The 26,286-nt window shown below is 35.6% G+C and overlaps 3 protein-coding genes across 4 annotated transcripts in view; all 3 read left to right on the forward strand.

Moving 5' to 3' along the window:
* tna (Zinc finger MIZ domain-containing protein tonalli) overlaps nucleotides 1–9,860 on the forward strand; it is a 71,790-nt gene extending 61,930 nt beyond the window's left edge. The window contains exons 3-11 of one of the 2 annotated variants that reach the window (XM_085951447.1): nucleotides 1,208–1,448; nucleotides 2,137–2,959; nucleotides 4,407–4,539; nucleotides 4,830–5,040; nucleotides 5,897–6,249; nucleotides 6,774–6,921; nucleotides 7,287–7,661; nucleotides 7,964–8,218; nucleotides 8,985–9,860. In XM_085951447.1, coding sequence (XP_085807573.1) covers nucleotides 1,208–1,448; nucleotides 2,137–2,959; nucleotides 4,407–4,539; nucleotides 4,830–5,040; nucleotides 5,897–6,249; nucleotides 6,774–6,921; nucleotides 7,287–7,661; nucleotides 7,964–8,218; nucleotides 8,985–9,149 — 2,704 coding nt within the window. In that variant the 3' untranslated portion in view covers nucleotides 9,150–9,860. The remainder of the gene's footprint in view (nucleotides 1–1,207; nucleotides 1,449–2,136; nucleotides 2,960–4,406; nucleotides 4,540–4,829; nucleotides 5,041–5,896; nucleotides 6,250–6,773; nucleotides 6,922–7,286; nucleotides 7,662–7,963; nucleotides 8,219–8,984) is intronic. The other variant, XM_085951458.1, reaches the window with a different exon arrangement.
* A 634-nt stretch (nucleotides 9,861–10,494) lies between these two features.
* LOC147078934 (tubulin alpha-1A chain-like) lies at nucleotides 10,495–20,044 on the forward strand. Its single transcript, XM_085951482.1, has 5 exons — nucleotides 10,495–10,546; nucleotides 16,701–16,834; nucleotides 16,926–17,096; nucleotides 19,248–19,452; nucleotides 19,930–20,044. Exons 1-5 carry the CDS (start codon nucleotides 10,495–10,497, stop codon nucleotides 19,941–19,943), a joined length of 576 nt encoding a protein of 191 aa, XP_085807608.1. The 3' UTR covers nucleotides 19,944–20,044.
* A 631-nt stretch (nucleotides 20,045–20,675) lies between these two features.
* LOC147078935 (tubulin alpha chain-like) lies at nucleotides 20,676–22,500 on the forward strand. Its single transcript, XM_085951470.1, has 2 exons — nucleotides 20,676–20,887; nucleotides 21,429–22,500. Exons 1-2 carry the CDS (start codon nucleotides 20,847–20,849, stop codon nucleotides 21,610–21,612), a joined length of 225 nt encoding a protein of 74 aa, XP_085807596.1. The 5' UTR covers nucleotides 20,676–20,846; the 3' UTR covers nucleotides 21,613–22,500.
* The last annotated feature ends 3,786 nt before the right edge of the window (nucleotides 22,501–26,286 follow it).

Consider the following 26,286-nt stretch of genomic DNA (forward strand, 5'->3'; position numbering starts at 1 on the left):
ACGTGGTGACAATGAGTTTTTATTCCCCAAATGAATATTATTTTCCGCTTCAGTAGTTGTATTTGATGTTAAAAGTGTTATAAACGTTGACTAAACTTGTAATATTTGGGATTAATTTGGCCACAATGGTAAAATTGAATTCACACTTTCACGCTCGCTATTATTTTGGCGTAAATATGCTTGGCCTGCTAAAAATACATGAGCGGCCAAAACTGATACGACAGACGACACACTTACGAACACTACTGGCTACATCCATGCACGAATTCTATCATTCTTCAGAAAGATATTCTAAATATAATTATTTTGCACTGCGATTTTTTTTATTCTTGTGCCGTTGTTTGTCGTGATTGCGAATTCCGCGCCCATCTAAATTTGGTACAATTGAGTACATTTAAATAACGCTAACCAAGTGTCCGAGGTGATGGCAAATAACAATGCTATTCACCTTTTACCAACAGTATTACCTGTTAATTCATTTAGGATATTGAAGTCCTATTATTAATTATTTGTTAGGCTACATTCAGACATCATTCTATTCTCATTCATTCTAATAGTAGTACCACCTCAATGGAAACATGGTAGGGCGACAAGCGAATGAACTGTATACTTAATAGACCTCGTTTTTATTAGAGCTGTTTAACCCTGACATTTTTAAGGGTTGCTGCGCATCATTCTATTCTATACACAAGACTACTTTCGGCCGCCAAAACAGCTATATACGGTAGGAAAGTATCAAAATATTATCACTTATTGTAACAATTGCTATACGTTAGTTGTAATTAATTGTTACAATAAGTGCTATGTTTTAACAGCACCTCTCTTGGCTATGATAAATTTCAGAGCGAAATAGTCAGTTTTGACTGTTTAGACGGCTAACTTAGTGTAATTGTTTCAATAAGTGTTAATATTTCGATACTTTCCTACCCTAGTTAGCTGCCGTAGCGGGCTGAAAGCAGTCTTGTGTATAGAATAGATGCGCTGTTTCAGTTTCTCAAGCAAGCAATCAAAGGTACTATTTGCAAAGTAATTGATTACTTAAGATAGGAGATGGGATGTTCAATCTATGTGGGATAAGGGTGTTTTCGAAATACCCAATGTGAGTCTAAACAATGGAACAACAATTTTGACTGATGATCAATGTAATTTTTAGTCATAATTTGATATTGATTAACAGTTATTAAAAACGTTTCTTTTTGTTTTGCAGGTATGGGGGAATGCCCGCTGCGGGCGGCATGAGCTTGGGTGGTGGCGGGTCGGAGGGGCAGTACGGCGCCGGATCGGCGTCCCTCGCCGCGTCAGCCTCCGCCTCGGCTTCGGCCATGGTCGCCGCCGCCTCCGCCGCCGCGCAGCCGCCCTCCTCAGGCATCGCCCCGATGCACGACGCCCAGCCGTTCAACCAGGTGCACAACCCACACCAACAACTTTCCTTTTACGAGGAGTTTCAGGTACAAACTGGCACAGCCAGGCGACCACGGGATCCTTAACCGCTTTATCAACTCCTCTGTGGTTCCATTCGTAACAAACCCGGCTGACGCTATCGAGAAACATCAGAAGTTTACAAGCGCAGAAATCCAACATGACGTGTCATTCTTTCTATAAAATGACACCATATGAGATTTCATGCAAAATTTATCTGATACTTCACGATGGTGATAGTCGTCTAAATCTGGTCTGTACCGTAATTGTAATCGTTCATAAAACTATTGTGAATATGCCATTGGTTAAGTATAGATTACATTTTAATATCTATACAATTACGTGATAGCATTGACAATAAATGATAGAATACTTTATGTTCATGACATTTTAAACTGACTGACAAGATAAACTTGACTTTGAAAACTATGAAGTTGCAAAAGACTGCCCAGTGTTCTCATACACCTTTTTCATTGCCGAGTTTATCCTGCAAAGTTTGTGGAAGAATACAATACCAGTAAATAATAACTCTTTCCTCCTCACTTAATCATGTCTGCTTTCAAACAATATTTTCTGCATTATGTTGCTTATATTGAGATATTTAGTCGAGAAATTTGTATACATAAGTTGAGAAAATCATAAATAAAGTAATCTTATCTTATTTATAATATCATACTAAAGATTAATAAGTAATAATTTTTGTATGGTTCATTTCAGATGCAAAACAATATGGGAATGGGCAATCCGCAGTACAACAACATGAACGGGTACGCCCAGCAGAGAGGGCACAATCCCAATATGACTTCCATGGGGGGCATGGGAGGCATGGGCGGTATGGGAGGAATGGGGGGAATGAACCAGATGACGGGCGGCGGTCCCGGCATGAACGGAATGAACCCCATGGCGCAGATGGCCAACATGGGAATGGCGGGCGTCCACGCCAACATGATGCCCGGCCAGATGGCCAACATGGGTGGCAAGATGGGCCCCGGGAGCTACCCGCGGCGACTCGCCCCCTACCCTGCCCCCGCTATGCATATGACACAGAAGCGGCAGCAGGGTTACATGAACCCCGGTCCCGCCATGCAGGGGGCCTTCAACCCCAACGCGCCGCAATACCCTGCGGCTTACGGAAACGGCCGTCCGGGTTTCCAGAATCAATACCCTCCTCAGCAGCCTCTCGTCCCGAGTGGGAACTTTGGTCCCGGCGGAATGAGAGCGGGAATGAGGCAGAACACTCCGCCCTATTCCGGCCAAGGCCAGTACTTCGGCAATGGAATGGGTCCCGCGCAGTTCGCCGCTCACCACCAGGGCAGCAACGGTGCGGGTGCCTACGTCGGCCAGGGCGGGCAGTACGGCGGCGGGCAGTTCCAGCCTGAAGTGGGCACCATGCGGAACAACATGACTTACCAGCACAGCCCCGTTCCCGGCAACCCCACCCCGCCTCTCACCCCCGCCAGCAGTATGCCGCCATACATCAGTCCCAATGCTGACGTTAAACCTAATTTCAATGAACTCAAACCACCCTTGCCCATGCAAAGTGAGTGCCCTTTTTCACTTATATCAAAAAACAATTTACAGTGAACAATATTTTGTAATGCCTAAGTCTAGACCAAGATACATCAGTTTGGTGAACATTAACATTGTATAAGAAAGTTGTATTGCAATCATTTCACTTTACTTTATTTATATACTGATACAAATGACCTTGGATTTTCGTTTTCCTTGGCAGATGGAAAACATACAGGTGTTTCTTATCTGGACTAGGCTTTACCACTATACTCATATTTTTATTTCTTTTTTATTGTGTTCTCAATTAATATCTAAATTAATATAAAAACAAAAAATCAAAATTCACATATTGAAATAAGTAGAAAATCAGTCGCCAGTAGATGCCTAGTCTGTTATATATATGTACCTATGGTTGGAAATTATGTCAATTCGATTTGACCCTTGGATCATAAAACAATCGAAATTTTATATCTAGGTGATATTACCCAATATAACTTTTATAATGTAAAGAGGATTTATAAAAATATGGGATTTACATCTGAAAGCAAATCTATTGTGTATCTGTGTATGAACTCTCATGTAAAATGTAGCACTGAGTAATGTGGAACGTCAATATAGTATTTGAATAATTATTGCTTGATACGACAATGCTCCCCTGTACAGTTTTAGACACTTGTTCTATCTTTTGAGGTGTAATAATGAATTCACTCTTATGTTACTATGAAATTCGTACAGGCGTGTGTATGGTACAACAATAGAATTGATTTTTTGTCTCGCACGTTGGAGTGAAGAAACGACTGCAAAAAAGTACACACGCCATTATAAAATATTTGCTTTTACACGCAGTTACAGCTCTGGTTCTCTTCACTTATTCAAATGGGAGTTCCCATAAATTTTATTGTCTTCTGACAATGAGCCTCGGGAAAAGCAATGCCAAGTTCGTTAGTTTCTTGCTGTTGTTTATTTTATTGTTCTGCCGTTGTAAAATTCATTAAAGTATAAAACTCGGCTTCGAAAATTTTCACAGCAAATAATCTATTCAAATCGGGCTCCCACATTTCCTTGAGACATTTTGCGAGACGTGTTAACAGTATTTGAGACACTTGTCATCGAATTCGACGATGACCGAACTAGTATTGTTCATTATAAGCATACAATCTTTTGCATATGGTTTACATGGCCACAGTGACTATAAATGACTTTTTAGCAATCCAAATTAACTTCGGCTAAAGGAAATGGACATTACAAAGATATCGAGATCATTTAGTAATCGAGAGACTATTAATATTAAATCTTTTATGGTAAAAAGAGCCTAAAGCAGAATAGTTTGTTTTCCTGCAGATGCATCTTATGAAAAAGTTATGTTATGTACCAGTTTGCTACACACAAATTGGATGTAGGATTACCATCCAATCAGCATCTGTTTTGTTTTCTATTGGATAGTCGATAACAATATCTGTGTTCTTTGTTTCCAGATGATGAGCTCCGTCTTACCTTCCCTGTTAGAGATGGAATCATCTTACCACCTTTTAGGCTAGAACACAACTTGGCTGTAAGCAATCACGTTTTTCAACTGAAGCCTACAGTCCACCAAACACTGATGTGGAGGTACGTATTCAGTATTTATCTTTAAAATATGTCTAATCAACTACTTTTTAGGGTTACACTATCGTTGTTTAGGCTGTTTTATAAAGTAACGACGATTTCGTGTAGATTTTCTTAGTGGCCAGTTAATTCGACAAGAAGTGAAAAGTAGGAGAGAAGAAAGACGCTAGACAGCAAACATCATAATTCTTCTGATTGCTAGCTGGCATGATTCTTTGGAAGTAGATTTTGGGAGTTATCATTTTTCCGAGCCCCAATTCAATTGCTGTGAGTGAAACGTTGTTGATTTGCAGGTCGGACCTAGAACTCCAGCTGAAGTGCTTCCACCACGAGGACCGGCAGATGAACACCAACTGGCCGGCGAGCGTTCAGGTGTCGGTGAATGCCACGCCGCTCGTGATCGACCGCGGGGAGAACAAGACCTCGCACAAACCACTGTACCTGAAGGATGTGTGCCAACCTGGCCGCAACACCATACAAATCACCGTCTCTGCCTGCTGCTGTGTGAGTATATTTAAATTTATGCACCTTCTGCATTTAAAAAACTAATCAAAATTGACAAAAGTGGAATCTGGACGTCCAATGTTTCTCTTTCAATAATGTTGGCTTCCAAGGTATCAATTGTTGCTAGGCTCGCGTTTCTACGATTGTCATAATATGGTTGACACGCAAACAGGCATTCTTTATTCCATAATTTCAATATCAAGTCAACTGTGAATCGTTATGGAGCAAAATTTCATTCAAGTGATGTAATTATTTTGACATAAAAAGTAGCTGAAAATATCGGGTGCATCCAACAATTTATTCGAGTTATGTGATAACCGGATATGGTGGCAATTATAACCAAAAGTAACAAACATGTGTCCCTAATAATTTAGTTGTCAGCACAAATCTCTTTTCCAATCGTCAATGCTTTGGGCGTCATGCATTAAGTGACACGTGTTTCGTGATGAGTTACAGTTGCATCTAGTTTGTGTGTAAACACCACTAGCAAATCAGCATGTAAATTGGAAGTGTCGTCAAAACCAAAAAGCCATTCATCCATTCATTGCTCTGTTTCAAGTAACTGTCAAAATTGCCAATGAGCAAAAACTCATTTAACTGTATGAACTAATTTTTGAAAGTTCAATGATACAAGTAAACATTTTGTATTGTATTTATCACACCCAATTCACATGACAGGTATATTATAAAGAATTGTTAGATTTTTTTATTTATTGGCTACATATTCAGCATTACAGATTCTGGTCAATGCACCACATAAAAATAAATCAATGACTGAAGGGCCATTGGAGGACATTGAGTATTTAAGTAGGAAGTGGAACCGTTACTAAAGAATGTTTTTCTTTCCGTATTGCAGTCGCATCTGTTTGTCCTGCAACTGGTGCACCGGCCGAGCGTGAGAAGCGTTCTCCAAGGGCTGCTGCGTAAGCGGCTGCTCACGGCCGACCACTGCATCGCCAAAATCAAACGCAATTTCAGCCAGACGGGCGGCAACGGCATGCAACAGCAGCAACAACAGCAGGAGAGGGACAGGGACAGAGAGAGCGTGGAGCAGACCGCCCTCAAAGTCTCCCTCAAGTGCCCCATCACCTTTAAGAGAATAACCCTTCCGGCCAGAGGGCACGACTGCAAGCACATCCAATGCTTCGATCTCGAGTCCTACTTGCAATTGAACTGTGAGCGAGGCTCATGGAGATGTCCTGTCTGCAAGTGAGTATTATATAACTTTGCAATATATTAAATTTGACAGTTTATTTAGGTAATTTAACCTCTTTGGTAATTTTCTTTACATCAAACAAAGTATATAGTATCCAATCACTGGTACAAAAATACATATTCAAATTTTGATTATTATAAATTGAAAATCACATCTACAATCTGTCATGGCAAAATGCACAATGCGTATTGCAGGGAGTTCCTAGAGAAAAAGTACGTACCTACAAATTCAGGACATTAAAGTTATACTTATTTCCGAAACTCATTGATGGCTTTGTCAAAAGTAAATAAGCCCAAATATTGTGTGGGTGCAGGATACCTTCATACTCCAGAATTATTTTTATTCTCAAATAGTCACTATCAGGGGTTTAAAAATGTTTTGAGTTAACTCCAGTTTCAATAATGCCTTAATACCTGAAAAACTTTTGTACACCTAACCTATATCTTTAATTAATGTGTGCATCACTTCTAAAAAATCATGTAATTAAATAAATGTGTATTTAATGTTTTTTTTTCAGTAAACCTGCTCAGTTAGAAGGGTTGGAGGTAGACCAATACATGTGGGGTATATTGAACACTTTGAATACGTCCGATGTTGAAGAAGTAACGATAGACAGCGGCGCTAATTGGAAAGCGGCAAAGAACCCTGGAAATCTCGGAATTAAAGTGAGTCTCAGATATCTATTGTAATATTCAAATGTTGTGTGTTATATTATTTATTGCTGTTTGATATTGCAATTTGCTAGGGCAATGCTCAACAAAAAGTTTTTATTACATTGTCCATGTTTTGATCATTCCACAGAAAATGAGAAAATAATTACGTTGGTAACTACCTATTCAGAAATTTGCAGCAGAAATATATTCAGGATCTTTTATTATATGTCATAATAAAATGTCCACACACACTTATCGAATTGATATTATCAAAGTGTGACATGTTTTTACGTCACTAAAATTTCCACCATTTTGATCTATGATAATGCTTCCGTTAAGTGTTAAATTAACTTTGTGATTTCCTTTTTAATTTGCAGCAAGAGGAGGATAGTAGTGACTCTTGCGCGGGGAAGCGTGGCAAAGCCGTGTCTCCGGGTTCCATGACCTTGCCCACCATGCACAGCTGGGACATGAACCAAGCCCTGTCACCTTACCTGCCGCCCGACATGAACACCATCGCCAGCGGCTCCATGATGACCCCCTCTTATGGCCAGAGCGGCTCCAACGGCCACAGCGGACACAACGGCCGGGGGAATGGCAGCGTCGGCGGGCAGAACAATTACGAGTTCGGCAACCAAGGAGACCCCGGTAGCAACGAGTATTCCGGAGGCGGAGGACCACTATCGCATTTAAGTGACAGTGTTAATTCGCTGGATCCCCTCAATGCCATGGAGAAGAGTCTCAATGAGCAGGTTAGTGTCAATTTTTTTAATTACTAAGTAATTTATTAAATATACTTATTTGATGTTTCATCACATGTAAAAAATATTTCTCTTGGCTAAATTCACTAAATTTATTGCTTATAATATCAAAATATAAGTGTACGTCCATCATTATATATTGCTGAAAGCTCATCTGCAAGATAACATATTAATTTATTAGCTTCAGTGATCTAATCATTTGACATCTTATATTTAATCAGTGACCTTTTCCGCGGCCTTTATTACTTAGTGCAAAGTGACATTTTGACTAAACCGTGAATTGTTTCTCGCAGATGCCTCACACCCCGCATACGCCCCATACGCCGCACACGCCTGGGGCGGGCGGAGGAGGCGGAGCGCACACCCCCGGCTCGGCGCACACGCCGGGCGGGCCGCCCAGTGTGCCGCCCGCCTCTGACCACCTAGCCCACCACCACCACCCGCAGACGCACCACTCCTCGCAGCTAACAGATGTGGACATACCCTCAGACCTCAATTTCGACCCCGCTGCTGTCATCGACGGCGAAGGGACCAACGAGGGCCTCAATGTAAGCCTTTTTTTAATAATCCTTGCCCTTATGCAAAGATGTTGAAGGAAAACCTTCTCTAGAGAGGGAGCCTTTATACATTTATATTGATGGGGAGCACAGATGTATGTTTTGAGAAAATTTTATTGTAATCAATCAAATGCGAAATGGACTTTTTAATTATTTGAATGAGATCTTCTGAAATAATGGGTAAAATAATCGGGTGTACAATATTTTTACAGTTTAAAGTTATGGTGCTGATTGGCATTTTGGGTAAATTTCGGTAAAAACTGAACAATATCTGTCCAATGACCCATTAAATTATAAATTAAAACTGATAATGTAGTTATTAAGGAAGTCATCTTCCATTGTAGGTTCATTAGTAGCAAGCACATGTAAACACGTTATCAAGGGTGGTGTGGCGATATGGTAGTATTTAAACTTTGAGAATCAAAATAGGACAATGAATAAGATTACACAGTTTAAGATGGGGAGGTATGTCAGTGGTTACAAAGCAGTTTGGTGTATTGTAAATATCTCTATTCCCAAACGTAAATCACCTGTTCTCCATCTCAGTGTTGATCTACAGAATGAATAGGTTTATTTCACAATTGATAACACCCACATAACACCTGCTAACACAAACATTGACAGTCTTTTTCCTTCTGTGCCCAGAAGAACCATTTGCTAAAACATTGTCGTATTTAGAATAAGAATCCAAAGCCACATACTAGTTATATTTATTTATCAATCGTCATCGATTACTAATGGGGGAATGTTATTACAGTTGCTGCCCGATAATGTAGTGGATCCCATGGAGCTGCTGTCTTACCTGGACCCACCCGGAGGTCTGGGAGACTTATTGGCGACGCCCCCTTCTTCGTCCAGCTCTGCACACTCGCACCCGCATCGCGCACCCTCGTCCGATGACATCCTCGCTCTGTTCGAGTGACTAAGCCCCAAGACTGGCCTCCGAGACCAGAGAAAGACCAGGACCATATCAGACGCCGAGTGCGACGATATTCTAGCTCTGTTTATGTAAACTCCCGCAGACTCCGGAGACCGATGACGAGACGCAAACTGCCCCCGTGACGTTGGTCCGCTTGAAGATCTGACGGATTCCAGGTCACCGGTGACACTAAAGGCGGTGAGTCAGATGTCGAGTCATACGATTGTGAGCATCGCGGAGTCGAAACAAGAAACGAAACTGTTGATGTTGAAGATAAGTGTTTGTGTACATCTACCGATGACAGTATTTTTGTTTAAAACATATCCTCTAAGAAGCCTAAAAAGAACACTCGCTCCCTGAAAGAAGAAAATGAAGAAACTGAATCTTATTTACGGTCATCAAGATTAGTTCTGCCGTTTTGCATTTCTCAGGGAATGCGTGTCAACGGGAGAAATCTCTTCTTTGACTTGTGATTTTTTTTAAATATGGTTCCGTCGCAGACTTTTGTCAGTAATTAGAGTGATAATAATTACTGAAGGATCAGCGGCCGGGCGAAAGATGCGTGATGCGGTCACACGTTCAAAGTTAGACTCGCGGCGGGACGCGGCCGCGTGTGTCGGCGGACGTTCGTTTAAATTATTTTATGGATTTTTATTTTGACACGCTGGTGCGCGTCAACGTGCTATGTGATAACGAACTTGTATGGCCATTCTTAAAAAAAAAATATAAATAAACAAAAAATAAATGCTCTCTCGCCGCCAATCCACTTCTATCGTAATTATCAAAAGACTTTGTAAAAGAAACTCCAAATGATGATTTTTAATAGAAAAATTTTGTATTTAAAAAAAATGTGAGTGTAATAAATTTGGGCGGTGTCGCCGATCCGACGGTCGCCCGGAGGTTAAATTCCGCAGCCGTGAACGCTGTGAACAGTGGCCATAGACAAATAATGTTACGCGCGTACAAAGTTCCTCAGGAGGCGAAGAGAACGTTAAAGTGTTCCTAGTGTTGTGTGCGTCGACCGGCCCGATCGCGCGCGTGCAAACTTCATTCTAAACGATCTAGGATAACGAAACTAAACTGATCATTGATTCGCTAGTAATTTAATTTTATCTACTGACTCTAAAGTATGTATTAGAACTTCACATTCTAAAAAATTGTTAGTATGTTGATATTAGATTTAATCGGGGAGGGGAAGGGGGGTGCGAAACGTTCGGAATCGGATCTTATAGTTCCTAAAGTGAATCGGTTTGAACTATAATGTTCGCTTCTGGAGCTGATGGTGATGTAACATATTTCACGTCGGTTTAATAAATTTGCATTTTATATATGTCTAAGACTTAGCCTAATGACTCTGTACATTTGTACTCTGCGTGTGAAAGAAGAAGAGTGCACGGGACAGAAAGAAAGGGACAGCATGAGACGAAGGAATTTTAGAGACGAATATAATCCTTATTCTTATTTAACGTCATGAAAGTGCAAAAAAATTCGGTTTAAATTATTTTGCAACGTTGTCAAAAAACATATTATTAAATTGTATTATTTGTATATAGTTATTCATAGCTAAGAATACTATTAAAATTAGAGAAAAAAACATGGCAGATACTTATTAAACGGCCAGTTTAGACTAGTATTATTAATGAATAAAACAATTTATATAGAAATTACATATTATGGAAAATATATATATTAAACAAAATACAATATAAATCCATAGTTTTTAGCTGTCGGAACCAAAATGTTAATGAATATTAAAAGAAGTACTTAGCTTTACGATAGCATCGCGAGACGGTGTGGCCCACGGGATGTGCTCAACTCTTTACGATGGCTAAATCCAAATGTCCCATTGACTGCCCCTCCGCCAACTACCCTTGGCGACACGGCAGAATCTAACAGAGTCATTCTTTGATTCACCATGTATTCTGGAACTTCCGACGGTGTTATTGATTATCATTAATTCAAAATCATTTCCCTAAATTGATTTTTTATGCTATATATTCAAATCTAAACATTATAGATTTCGCATTATTTCCAAAATGTAAAAATACATGAAAAAAAATCAACCACCTGATGATTTTACATTACCCTCATAATCGCAAAGATAATATCAATTATTCAGTAATATATTATTATCGTAGTTTCAATCAATCCTAGAAATAACCATAAAGTCTTCCCATTTATATTCATAGATAAAATCTGTCATTAATTTTGCAATATTTTATTACATCTTTCATTCTCCAATTATACTGAATTAAGAAAAGAAATTGCAAATTTATTAAATAATTTCCTATGCCCAAATATTTTTTCCTCTGATTACATCATATTTCATAATATATTATATTTACAAGTTTGTAAGTTTCTTTTGAAGCATTACATATTTTATCACACTACATATTAAAAATTCATTTCGAGTGATAGTATACCTTGCTGATATTGATTGATATTACCTTAGAAGAGTTCCTGAATACATTTTGTATCACAAATAATGATATACAGTGAAACCCCGTTAATACAAACATGGTTAATACAACATTCTCCATAAAACGAAATTTTCGAGAATATTCCTATAATCTACATCTACCGATTTCGAGCAATTTTTCAAAATTGGAACAAAAACACCCTTTTTTCAAGTTTTACTGTTTTGCCATACATTATGTATTTGGTAATTCGAATTTTTTTTCTTCGTATTTTTGTCACATCGATTTCGAATTAACGGGGTATTACTTTAGCATGTTTGTGTTTTCACGGCAGACGATAAATAACCGAATCACTTGTTATAGAGAAATTTTTTAAATAAAAAAAGTTAACTGAAAATGTATTTACAATAATTATTACAAAATTATGGCTTATCCTTTGTGTTTTCATTATTTAAACCGTAATGTTTTTGATATAATACAAAAAGAAAGTTGCTCGTTCAGTCATCGGGGGCCGTTTTTAATACAAACTTTACAAAAATATACCGCCCCCGCTGACAACTATTCATAAAAATACATTTATATAATATATATATATATTGTAAGAGATGTTGAATTTCAGTCTGTAGTCTAAATGTCGCTTTAATACTGCGACAGGAAGGGTGAAAGCACATCCCTACAACTTTTCACTTTTACATCTTGGTGTATTTGTTTTGAATTAATCGTGCTTGGCACCATCATCGAGATAATATTTCACAGTCACACCGTATTCATCAACATTGTAACTGAAAACATGGGAAGCTCGACCTGCGGCGGAAACCTTCTCGCTGAAATTCTATCCATTTGGGCATTAAAATGATATAGCATTGTTAATTATATATGGCGATAGAACGGTTCGGCAGGTACGCCTTCCACGTTTGTCAGAGTATCTTATCATTGTCATTTCATATTGAACTATCTCGAAATAATATCATGTGTTTCCATTTGCTTCTTTTTTAAAATATGACCAACGCCACAATGTCTGTAGAAGCTCATAATCATGTGTTTGTAGCATTGTTTTAAACACAGACGTGTTGCATCGCTATGAAAATTCAATAAATCTCTTTTTATCTAGAGTATGTGTAATGTGTTTAATCATTGACTATATTGTGTAACTCGGCAATCAATTTTGAGTCTATATTTTTAATCAGCTGCAGAACTAGAGTAGTGTCAAACCACTGTATCAAAAAAAAAATACCACCATGGTCATTTAACTACTGAAATTATCGCGATGCCTTTGAAAATTGAATATATATTATTTATAATTACCTCGATTTTGATGTACACCCATTTAAACTAGGAAAAAAAATGCCAAACACTTTTTGCGTGTTATTTTTTTGAGTATGATATTAAACTGACATCAGTTTTTTTTGTCAGTTAATTAGTTTGATCGATTCCAAAGTTTTAAAGCGAACACAAACAAAGTTAAGTGACCATGACATTACCAAGGGACCTTCTTCATTTTTAGTGGTAACTTAATCGTAGTTATATCTGGACCGATCGAAGAAAAACGGGCCAAAGAAACCTTTTTCTAAATAAACTTAATATGATTGTGCACTCGAATTCTTGATGGAGTAGACCCGGTGACTGCTCATCGTCTTTGATCTGTCCAGCTTTATAAGATATAAGAATCCGATGGATTTAACGTTTCGGAGTAAAGTTATGCTATAATCCGATGTGTGATGTTGCCCCATCGGAAGTATGAGATGACAAGGGTTTAGACAGGTTTATCCATTCTCCAAGTTACATACATATGCACAAGAAACATGGCAATAGTTAACAATGAATTTGTAGAACAGAAGAATTTACTAGAATCTGTAACTTACCTATTATGATTAAAGTAACATTATTATTGTATTACAAAAAAAGCATTACGTTTTTATGTTGATGACAAATAAAACACAGTACATAACAAAATAAAAAACTGATACTTTTATTGCTTGTCCCTATATTACCTATTTTATTTCCTTGTTTATATTCCAGCAAATCTATTCCAACTACATAACACCCAATAACACCATTTCATTATAGACCCGAAATAAATGTGTTATGGATAATACATACTGTGTACAAAACAGTTAGGCACCTAAACTTTAGTTTCAACCTTTTTCGAGTTGGCGACGCGCCTTAAAACCAATTGGGATATCATGAAACCTAAATTGTTCAATTCAAGTAAGTAATTAATCTACTTTTCTACTTTAAATGAGAAATTACAAGCATTCACCTAACCTCCCTTTATGGTCTGTGTCCTGGGAACGCCTGCAGATTGGAAAACAGCATGTGATTTTTGCCACTTATGGGATTATAACCAGCACCACAGCTTCGAAGACGGGGCCCTAGGTACTTCAGCTATTGGTAAAAAGTAATTTTGACCCAGGACATTTATTATTTCCATTTCCAAATAAAATGGTGAGGTTAATGTAGAATTATTCATCAATAATAATCACTTCTGATAGTTTTTACTCATTGCAAAGGCATAAATAATAACGCCACACAATTTTGGCCAATTTTTGTTACAAAACCTTTTAAGCCTCGCTGTCTACATTAAGTCACAATTTCAACTTCGAGTATTCGTTAAAATGATATAAGTATTATAGATAGGTATTAATCTTAAATAATTACAAGATAAAAAGAATTTTTTATATACGTTTTTAAAATTTTTGTTGAATCGTAAACTTGACTTGACTAGCTTAAACGATCAAAAAAATTTGTACTTGATAGAAATAATACTGAAATATCATTTTGATATGTCATATTGATTTCCATAGTAACGCACGTGTATATTAATAATTTAGTTGCTAGGACCCAACCAATAATGGTGTCGAAATAACTTTTCATACAAAACAGAATTAACTGAAAATGAATTCAATTCTACTTAAAGTTGGCTGAAAGTATTAAAAAAATGCATTGGCATTGTGTTCTGATATATTCTAAAAGTTTCAAATGTCTAGCTAGTCAGGAAGTTTGTTAAAAATTGATTGCAAGATTTGTACTGGACAAAGAACCACCGGACAAATAAGAATACGAGCTAAGAAAAATGTTGTAAAATAGTGACAAAACCTAACCCATTTGTTACAAATCATTACATTCTATCAGGCCCCTCCCGATTAAGGCATGGTTTCATATATGGACGACTCCTGATGTGTAGAATTAGACGTGGCAAGGCTATATTAGGTGATTTTGATGTCCTGCCACCACTGCTATCCTAATGGATAAATAGTATTTTATATAGAAATAGACATTAGTTATCACCAGGTAACTCGGAAATAATGAGAACTAAAATACCTAACGGATGTGGAGAAACAGGCAACCGATCTCGAGTATTGAAGAATATGGGATAAACTTAAACATGTGTCAAGAATACGCTTGTCTTTAGTTCTGACATCTGCTCTCGGCTTATGCACTGACGCTCATTCAATATTGGTGTATTTGGAGATTGCAACACACTATTGCACTTCTATAATGTGTGGTTCATTTTTGTATGACTCAGTCCAGTGCTGCCATCTTTTTGTATGCTGATTATAGTACAAAGGCGTAAAAATTATAGTATTTCTGAAAAATATATAGTACAGGAACATTTTTCGTCTTGAATCCTTTAAAATTATAGTATTTTGGTATATTTGGCATTAAATTATAGTATTTTACATTTTTCGCAGAATTAAAACTATAGTATTGTACTATAATTATAGTACGGTCGGCATCACTGTGACTCACATATTCAAAACCCTGCGTCAAAATGTAGTGTATTGGAGAATAGCCTATTAAATTTATACCTATCTTAGACAGACAGTTAAAATTGCATAATATTTATTACGTCATGCAAAGTGCAATGTTTATTAATCCAAAACTCCAATGTTGGTGCCAGAAATTTTCTATGACATCTTCATAATTAAAATTATAGAATACATTTATTATTACCTACTTAGTTTATCTGGAAGCTTTACAAGTGATCTTACAATTTTTCCGTAGGATGGCGCCAGCTGTTATTCAATGTCATAAAAATATAATATAGGTAATATTATATTTTAAAATAATTTAGATAATAACATATCAAAACGAAATGCACGTAAACGACAGCTAAAACATTTGAGATTAAATAAATACCTACATACCTAATCATAAAGTGAGATAATTATGCAACTACTCCCTTTTCACCTTCAATCGTCGAGAGTACGAATTCCCATCAGGAAAATTCAGATTTTTATTTTTGGATGTGTTGTTAGATACAGACAGGCACGCATACAAGGAATTGGGATCGTCAGATCCGGACCCCACCAGGATGTAAAAAACACAAATTGCCAGGGTGAATGGGATATTACTTACAGCAGTAATATTAGGAGAAAATTTGGTACAGTGCGGTTATGAGGAATACAGCGGCAAACACATTTTGAAAATAGCCGATATACTGGATTATTTGTTAGGTTAACCTAAACTAACAAATAATCCAGTATATCGGGTATTTTCAAAATGTGTTTTCCGCTGTATTCCTCATAACCGAACTGTACCGAAAAATTTCTTTAAATATTGCCAATTACGTTATCTCTAAATTCGCCGAAATTCTTCAGACTCATAGATAGTAATTAGGACTGATATCGGTCAAAAAGTACCGATACTTGCAAATAGATATCGGTAGCTACCTATCAAATGATGCTCGTCCACTAAGTTTTTTTTTGGTTCCTGTCTATTTAGTGGAAACCAGCGGCAAACAAATTTAAAATAAATTATATACCTACCTTTTTTTCAACACGTGAAGATGGTTCGAATCCTGAGTCTGGCAAAAACAGATATTGTTTTTCAATTTGTGTGTGGAGTCAAGAGTATGGACCTAATAGGTTGAGCAAGTAGCCAACATCCATTTCTCATAAAAACAAAATTCTGTAAATACAAACCTCTACTCTGTGGAGGCCCATATGATCCCACCAGGATCGGACATGGTCAGAAGAAGATGGGAACACTGCCATTATTGTTTCTATATGCCTAAAGTATTTTAGAACTATAGCTTTCATGAATTCGTTAATACTTACAGGCAATATCATGAAACTATTTGTAAATAATATTATATTATAATTTTAAAAGCAATTAATCAAATTTTTTTTTTTAATGCAGGGTTTCTTAGTCTTCCATTCTTTCGGAGGTGGTACCGGTTCAGGATTCACGTCTCTGTTGATGGAACGGCTTTCTGTGGACTATGGCAAGAAATCAAAACTAGAATTCTCCATTTACCCAGCCCCGCAAGTAAGTTTTAATACAATAATAGTGTCACTCTATTTACTACTACATAACAATCGTTATATTATGAAATTAATTATTGGATGGTGTATTTTAGGTGTCAACGGCTGTGGTTGAACCATACAACTATATTCTGACAACACATACAACTTTGGAACATTCTGATTGCGCCTTCATGGTAGATAATGAAGCCATCTATGATATCTGCCGTAGAAATTTGGATATTGAACGCCCAACGTATACCAACTTGAACAGGTTAATTGGACAGGTAAGAAACATAATAATAATTAGATTAGGTATATACCTACCAGCGGCGGCTCCTCTAACACCATGCATGTGCGCTGCACTGCTTTTTCCTAAACATCACTCAATGTGCAACAATGCTATTCATAAGTCATCACTCGTTTATCGCAATTTAATCCATGTAAATTTATACCAAAAGCATATAATCAGTAAACAGTCACCGAATTCGTGCGCTTTTAAAATTAAAATTGGGTAATAACAGTTCAAGCCGACACGTGAAAACGATAAATAACTCATGAATACACAAAATTTTATGACGATTAGGGACGCAGCTCAAAAGTTACGCGGAAAAGTGTAGTAACTGAGATTTAGCAGGATTGATAAAAAAATAGATTTTTTTTATTTAAATCTCATATAAATTCATTGAAAATAGGCTGATATTGAATAAAAATTGATTATCAACATAAATATTTTGGATCGATCCTTTATTCCTTCTATATTTGCAAATATTTGAATATAATTTATAAAAAAATAAAATCTTGGTTACCATGTTCTTTCTCATAGTGAGTGAATATGTATAACATGATGTCATATTTTTAACAATGCAGGCATTTTGCTGGAGTTTTATTGCTTTTTGTAGACGAAGAAACTGACGATTTGTCGAGAGTCGAAAAATACGTACCTACCTATTCAAAACAATCGATAGTTTTGTTTTTTTAATATTTTCTTCAAATATTATTTCTTACATACAATTCAGTATGATTTCTGCGGTCGTCGTTATAGTCGGCTTTTTTAGGTGTTTTGTCACGTTATTTCGATAGTTTTGTTCATAAAAATAAATTCATTACAATATATGTATATACTTATTGTTTAATCAGGGAAGTGTATGTGTTTTAAAATGATAAATTTTGAATAAAAGATTTATAATACTTAATACTTATAATTATAGTTGAATCAGTGAAGTGTATGTGTTTTAAAATGATGTCGGTAAACGTAGACTTTATCAATAATAATAATAAGAGTCAGAATAAAAAAAGGATGGTCCGATGACATCTGTGGAAATTGAAAAGTGTTTTTCAACCATTAAAAGAATTAAATCGTCTTTCAGAAATACTTACCATGAATCAGGACTGACTTAACATGTCTACCTGTGTTAAGCATTGAGAAAAAACTTTTACAAACAGTTCAAGACTTTAATGAGAAGTGATTGAGGTGTTCGCTAAACAGAAACAACGCTGAATTGATATGCTTTTTAAATAAGGTAAGAAAATTTTGAGTGCACCCCCAATGAAAGCAATTTTGGAAACCACCGGCCGCCACTGATACCTACAGATAACATTCATTTAGATTTTAGACTTACGATCCAATTATCATAATTATTCTATTGCCAATTGAATACACGAAATTAAATAGGAACTATGTGCCAAATATTTCAAAAACGTCGTAAGCCTGTCAAATTGTTTCAATGAATTCTATATTAAGTACTATATTATAAATTTATAACAAATAATTTTAAGTATTCATGTCAATTTGAGAAATGCAATATGTAATTAATCTGTACTTTTACGAAGTGCCACCTAAATTCCTCTGTAAGAGGACTTTCGAGCATTCTCAATCATTTTCATTCAACTGACATTTTGGCACTTGATGCTCATTTTAACAAAACGCATGGCACATTTTTCCAACGCCATCTTTGAGATTGAATAGAAACTTGAAATATATTTTTAGGGAATTAATTCCGTTTTTAATGCATTACCTAGTGGACATAGAAAATTTCTGCATATTATATAACCTTTCTTTGGAATACATGGCACATAGTTCCTATTATATTTCGTATATTCAATTTATAACCTTTTCCTGAAAAATGCCAACTTTCATGTTCAGATATTGTATGGAAAATGGTGTAAGCATCCTGTACTTCAGTAACTTTAGCAACCAAATATATTGAAGAAGTCATTTATTGCCATATGGAGTCATCTGTGGTATTTATTCCTTATCAAAATCATTGAAGCAAGTTCCAATTTGTCAGCTCAACCAACTGTAATTCTATTTCTTCACAATTTGTTTTAGCCCCATCTTTGGTAGCGACTCTAAACTGATATAATATTGGTGTCAATACATTTTACTTTGATATTGCATCACTAACTAAATACCTACCTAAATATTATGTTTTCAGATTGTATCATCGATCACCGCATCTCTGCGCTTCGACGGAGCTCTAAATGTGGACTTGACAGAATTCCAAACTAATCTGGTGCCATATCCAAGAATCCATTTCCCTCTGGCGACATACGCTCCAGTCATTTCAGCAGAAAAAGCTTTATCACGAGCAGCTTACTGTTGCAGAAATTACCAACGCTTGTTTCGAACCAGCAAACCAGGTTAGTAATATGTATATTATTAATATATTTTAGTGTCCTGTATCATCACTTCAATGAATTCAAAATTCAAATTCAATATCTGCAATCATTGCGAATATGATAAAAAAATATTCTTAATAAAGATGTGTATTTTTTAATGTCCTTCAACTTTTATTTGAAACACTTTTCGATATTTTCATGCGTTAATGAGATATGGATGAAAAACTAAGAATTGAGTCATTTTCCAAAATGGCGTCCGTAGCACAGCTTGTACAAAATGTTGGTTTTTGGTATTTTATTACTGGGCACTAACACCATAAACGTTGTCTTGCATTTACGGGAAATATTTTCAGGTAACAGGTTATTTTGACCTAATAATATGACTGGATTAATTATAATAATTTCATTGTGAATTATCAAAGTGATGATCTTTGCGTAGTATATCATCAAGCTATTGCAAAGACAACTTTCTGAATGTATTTTTATTTTAATTCACAGATGGTGAAGTGTGATCCTCGACATGGAAAGTACATGGCCTGCTGTATGTTGTACAGCTATTATTTCAATTTAAATATTTTTAATATTAAAATGAGAGGTAACATCTTTCCATAACTTAATATTAAAACTAAATGTAAGAGCACTCTGCATTGACATATCAATGTAAACAAGAACTTAAATATATTACACAAAATGTAGATTATTATGTTACTTAATCCTATTCCCATTCCAAGTAACACAATGCATAAGCCCATTTGTTTACTATATCTAGGCATAAGGCCCTTAAATTTTTTTGGATTCATAGATAAATAATGGGAAACTATATAACTGGAGTATAGATGCTGTCCCGGTTTGACATTTCTCTCGCGCAGTGGCCAATAGAATTTAGCGCAGCACCACGTGGTAACACGATATAACATTGTACAATATTTATCCGTGGCATTTTATGCCGGGTCCAGACGAGTGTAATGTAATGCAAGTTTGAATGGACAGCACACGATACCCACGCGAATCCTGTTGTTGTTCGAGTTCTCGAGCATCGCGAGCACCTTTGTGTTCGTTTTAAAAACCAACAACCGATGGATCAGCGCAAACGTCGCTACGAGCATTACATGTAAGGATCGTAGCTAAGTATGGATGACTAATTCGCATTACATTACACGCAATTAATAGTTTATATTTTTTATTTGTAGCGTTCTTTTTCAACTGTTACATGAGAACATGATTCCTTACAATTGTTGTTTTGAAGGGGTGACGTGGTGCCCAAAGATGTGAATGCTGCCATCGCTACCATCAAGACAAAGCGCACAATCCAGTTCGTGGACTGGTGCCCCACCGGCTTCAAGGTCGGCATCAACTACCAGCCCCCCACCGTGGTACCAGGAGGAGATCTCGCCAAGGTCCAGAGGGCCGTCTGCATGCTCTCCAATACCACTGCCATTGCTGAGGCTTGGGCCAGGTGAATAAATTAGCATTTAACTATTAAACATTTGGAATTTAAAAGTGAACCAATGTATGTGCTGTAGATAAAAGGATTGTATTCCATGTTCACACCTAAGCAGATATAAGCCTCATATGACATACCTATTGAATAATCAGTCTTCGTGTACTAAATACAAACTAATCACAATATCCTAATATTTTCGCACTGGGACAAATATTTATTAAAACCGTTAAATTTTTGAGTACAAGAAATTTACTAACAGGTTATTTACCTCACGATTTCTTTGATATCATTGGATATTTCGTTCAACTTGACTTAAAAAACCTCTGAACTTTTGATAACTACACTAAAATTAAAAAGATACTATTCACACAAAACATTTTCTAAACAAAAAGTGCTTTGTTTTACTTACCCTAACATACCTATAATCCATGCTGTAAATCCAAACATGCTAAGCTCTGCTCCACTGTGGGCTTGGCTTGTAGGGGAGGGGTAATTATATATTTTATCATCTTCATAAAAATAAAATGTAACCTATTATTGTATTTTGTTTCAGACTGGATCACAAATTCGATTTGATGTACGCAAAGAGGGCGTTTGTCCACTGGTACGTCGGTGAAGGCATGGAAGAAGGAGAGTCTTCCGAGGCCATAGAGGATCTCGCCGCACTCGAAAAAGACTACGAAGAGGTCGGAGTCGATTCTGTTGAAGGAGAACTCGATGACGGAGATGAATACTAAGATCAACTTCACATATCGCCTTTATCTTCTTATATTTATTAAGAATGCCGCATTTCACTGATTTCAAAGATGCAAATTAACAATAAAAAGGTGTTGGTGTTTGAAACAAAGTGTAATTTCTCAAGTTATTTGTATGTCATATTGATAAACCTACAATGTATGCTATGTATAGAATCAATTATATTATTGCCTAATTAAAAGGTGGTATTTCCTTGCAATTGAGAATATCTTAATGAAAACAACCACAAGCTAAACAAAATGTGAGATATCCAAAGTCTGAACAAAATCTAAGCTCAAGTGCAACTGAGAGAGCATTCACTTGTTCTCTGCAATATAGAGTAAGATGGAATGCATTTAAATTAAAAAGTTAGATACATGGGCATATAGTCATTCAATCTAACTATGTTCGTCTTAAGCCGCATTTAGACCAAGCGAGCGAATGTCTGTTATTACACCACTCCAGTGAAATTCTCTCGCTTTTTGTTGAGTGAGCATAAGAATTTCGCTGGAAACATTCGCTCGCTTGCGGCTTTATAGGTGATCTTTTAAGTATTCTTTCTCTGAAGGAATGTCACATGGCATTGCAACCTTTTAGGAAAATTTATACGGTTCCAAACATTCACTTTTTGTAGACGTTACTTTCTTCGTTTGACATCAATATGTAGAAAACCGTGCATTTTTGAATCGATGAAATATGGTAATTAAAAAACTGCACATTATTATAACTTACCAATTAGCCATAAATAATATAAAAAACTTAATATCTTTTGTGTTAACCTTATCACGGAAACATTCCCTCCAATTTGATAAGAAAAAATGGTTTATTAATCATAATAAATGCATAATTTTATTGTAATAATCAATAAGCTTAGATTGAGGTTCGATTCCTTAATTGAGGCGTAGAGTTACAAAACCCGCTCTAGAGACTTTTTTGAGTTTTGAGTAAATGACGAAAAACTGTTTTGGGCATATTATGATGATTTAAGTGTAATTTTAGATGTTATATTTCTTCCGTTACATACGAAAAAGTATAATAAATTGTCAAATCCAACGTATAAGCTGTATTTATTCAAATAAATGCATTTTAATTATCCCAAGAGCGGTCTTTGTCAGTCTCTACCTGACAGAGCGGCGTTCGACGCGGAATTTTTTAAAAGGAGCGGTGTTTGTCGCACAGTGGTACATTGTTGACAGGAGATGATAGTTCAGTAGCGGTCCGTATTTATTATAATTATGTAATATATTTTCGAATTTACTTTGTCTAAAAAATATTTTATAGCCATTCTTACCTACTGGGAGCTGTATATTTTTCGCACTGCACCTACATATTTAGCTGTTTTATTGGTATTATTAAAATAGTGGTAGGTATGTACTTGTCTTAAAAATATTTTTTTTTTAATTTAAAAAAATAGTTATTTTGTTGAATAGTACCTACTTTTTACTATGTCAAATTGCCTTTGTGAAACTTTTTAATTTTAATATGTTAATGTCATGTACTTATTTTTATTCTATAACAAACAAAAAAAAATATCAAAAAATGTTAATTTTCCTGGAAATAATTAGTTATTACCTACATACCATGCAAATTATTTGTTTAATATGTAACTAATCTTTTATAATTATATAAGTGCCCTAATAATTCTTAATAACTTTAATATTAATGACCATATTTTGAATCAGAAAGATATTTTTAAACCCTTAAAAGGTAATTATAAGATAATTTGAAATAACAATAACATATTTTTTAATAATATCAATAGCATAAATAAAAAAAACCCAGTGGACTTAAGTACAGGCCTTTACCTAACTAATCCCTGTATTACCTGTGTCCCCAAATTCCATGTCTGTGGGAAACCCATCATTACCTACCAACCTATTTATTAAATGTAAAAATAAAATAATATTATTTTTAAGCTATATTATTCATAATCTACTTAGGTATATTAGATATTTTATAGCATTCAATTCAGAAAACCAAATCTGATAAACAAAAGTCGCGAAGTATGAGCTTACTTATTTTTCCACATAAATATTTATTACCTATATTCTGTTGTTCCTGCTCCGTTTTATATACCTACAAATAATAGTGATAACGTGGAATTTCTGAAATTTATTGCAAAAACGTATTATAAAAGTAACGATATTTCTACAAGATAGCGCAGCATTGTTAACTATCTGTCGTTATTACAACTAAACTAATCTACAAATTAATAAACATATTTGAATTAAAATTCATTATCGCTCATATTAACGAATGATACAATTTTATGACGAAAAAAACTTGTCCCGTGGAGATAATGATAAGGAATGTCATTTTTTTATCAAGGGAGATGAAAAAACTAGCCTAACGTAACATAACCTACCAAATCTATCATTTGTATAGTACAAATTATCAAACAAAAAGCATTTCTCCGACAGAAAATAGTTTTCCTTTAATTATATTTTTGACACAAACCAAATAATGATAAAAACGTGTAAGAACCTTATGATATTTTATTATATCACACAGAATATTAAATATAAATGACAACAAAAAATACACGAAAAACTAGAAAATAATATGAGCCACCACTGGGTTATTCATAACAATACAGCAAAATATAGTCAATTTTTAAATACGTTTCTTGGCGTAACAGGCTACATTTCCAAGCAGCTGGATTTTTAAATCGCTTCCTTGATTATTCTTGTTGAGATTCCGTTACACTAACTATTGAAACATTCATTATTAAAAGTAAAAAATAGTAAAATAATTGAAGCAAAATTATGACGCGCACGAGAAAACGGTTTGACGGTTTGTATGGAGATTAAAGGATTCGTGAAGAGTCATTATTTAAATCGCGGCGTCTGATTGGCCGGTTACGCAGAGAGGGTTTTACCAGAAGAAATTTATTTTAAGAGCGGGTTTAGTCAGTCTCCTCGATATTTATTTTGATTTTTTGAAGAAACAGAGAGGAATTTAAAACTCTCATCTAGAACAGAAGATAGGTCTTACGAAAGAGCTCCTGCGTACATTCATAACTATTTTTTTTGAAAAATCGCCCAGAGCGGGTTTTGTCACTCTACGCCTCAATTAAACAATATAAAATAGATACCCATACTTCTCCATAGAATAACATTCTTAATTTACCATTATCCCATGTGCTGATGACCTCAAAGTATTATTAAGTTTGATTCATTTTTTATGCGTAGAAATTATAACAACTAACATGAATTTAATTGTTTGATATTCAGTGACAATTCTATTGGTTTATTGAATTATTTAATCTAAAATTAATTTGTTAGTCAATTAATTATTTATATAAGCATATTTTATACAACAGTCATCTAAGTTTTTACTTTGATAATATTTATGTATTTGTAACGAACTAATGCTAAAATAAAATTATTAAATAAAAAAAATGCATCATTTTCATGTTTCATTAAAAAATTATTTTTGGATATCTTAAGATCATCCAATTATAATTATTGTAATTGAAAAAGCAATATCTACATAGGCACCCCGACAAAACCGCCAGACCAAATGCGCCCGTACCAGTCAGTGGCGCACCCAGAGGGGGGGGGGGGGCAAGAGGCCCTGGCACCCCCCAATTTGAACATTGAAATTGAAAGCCAATAAACTATACCTTTGGGCTTAGACAAATAAAAACATGGCAAAAAAATGATTTGTAATTCTCCAGCACCCTTTTTAGAAAAAATTCTTAGATTTTAATTTCTAACACAAAAATTTCGAAACACTAATGTCAGGTTTTTTTAGAAACCCAATTGATACACCCCTGTTACAGGCGGGCTTCTCCCGTTGTAAAATAATCATTTAGTAGCTATAAGTCGAAACGTAACCCTGACCTCTAGAAACGGCTTCATAAAACATCTAATCTGATTCCTTGCTCAACCACGTAAGTATTTTTTATTTATAAGTAAAGGCCTTCGTCCAGTGTGTGAAAATCGCATATTGGGCGGAGGTGTAATTAAGATAAATTTAATTTAATTTAAAAAGTATAAATGATGAAGGATGAAAGCGATAATTTTAAGACTAAATATAAGTATTTAAATATAATAAATTTTGCCGCGCATTGTGCGTGAAATCCTCGCGCGCCGGCGCCAGGGTCAGGCTCGTGATTCGCCGAATCAAAGATCACGCGATAAAATTTGGCCAATCACGAGAGCCCTTTTTGCTGGACGGCGTCGGTACGCGAAATTTAAAAAGAAAAAAAAGCAGAGTAAGCGTCCCCTTTCCGATAGGATAGGACCTGCGAAACTTATTGTTAAAACAAAATATGTAAACGTTTAAAGAAAATGTAAAATATAAGAAGACCACGTTACGAGCACGAAAGACCGTGTTTTATTTATACTCCAACCGTTTGAATTTTTTTTTTTTTGTGAATCCGGGGTTCGATGGACTCCTGAGCTAGCCGCTGGAACCCCGGGGATCTCACAATCCCTAATGGAACTATGTACGTCAAGTTGGACTGCCCACTTTTTAAAAACGAATAAAATTCCAAATCCAAAATAGCCAATCGTTAGTGTTAGTTAGTGCTGTAAAAATTATCGTAATTGCCATTAAATTAAAAAAGTTATGGGCAAATCAAATTATGACAAGCGTCTAGTTGGATAGCCCACTTTTGAAAAACAAATAAAATCCAAAATAGCCAATCCTTAGTGCTACATTAGTATTGG

The sequence above is a fragment of the Rhyacophila brunnea genome, unplaced genomic scaffold (assembly GCF_057557595.1).
Source record: "Rhyacophila brunnea isolate RB1 unplaced genomic scaffold, BYU_Rbru_1.0 scaffold_10, whole genome shotgun sequence".
Taxonomy (NCBI): Eukaryota; Metazoa; Arthropoda; class Insecta; order Trichoptera; family Rhyacophilidae; genus Rhyacophila; species Rhyacophila brunnea.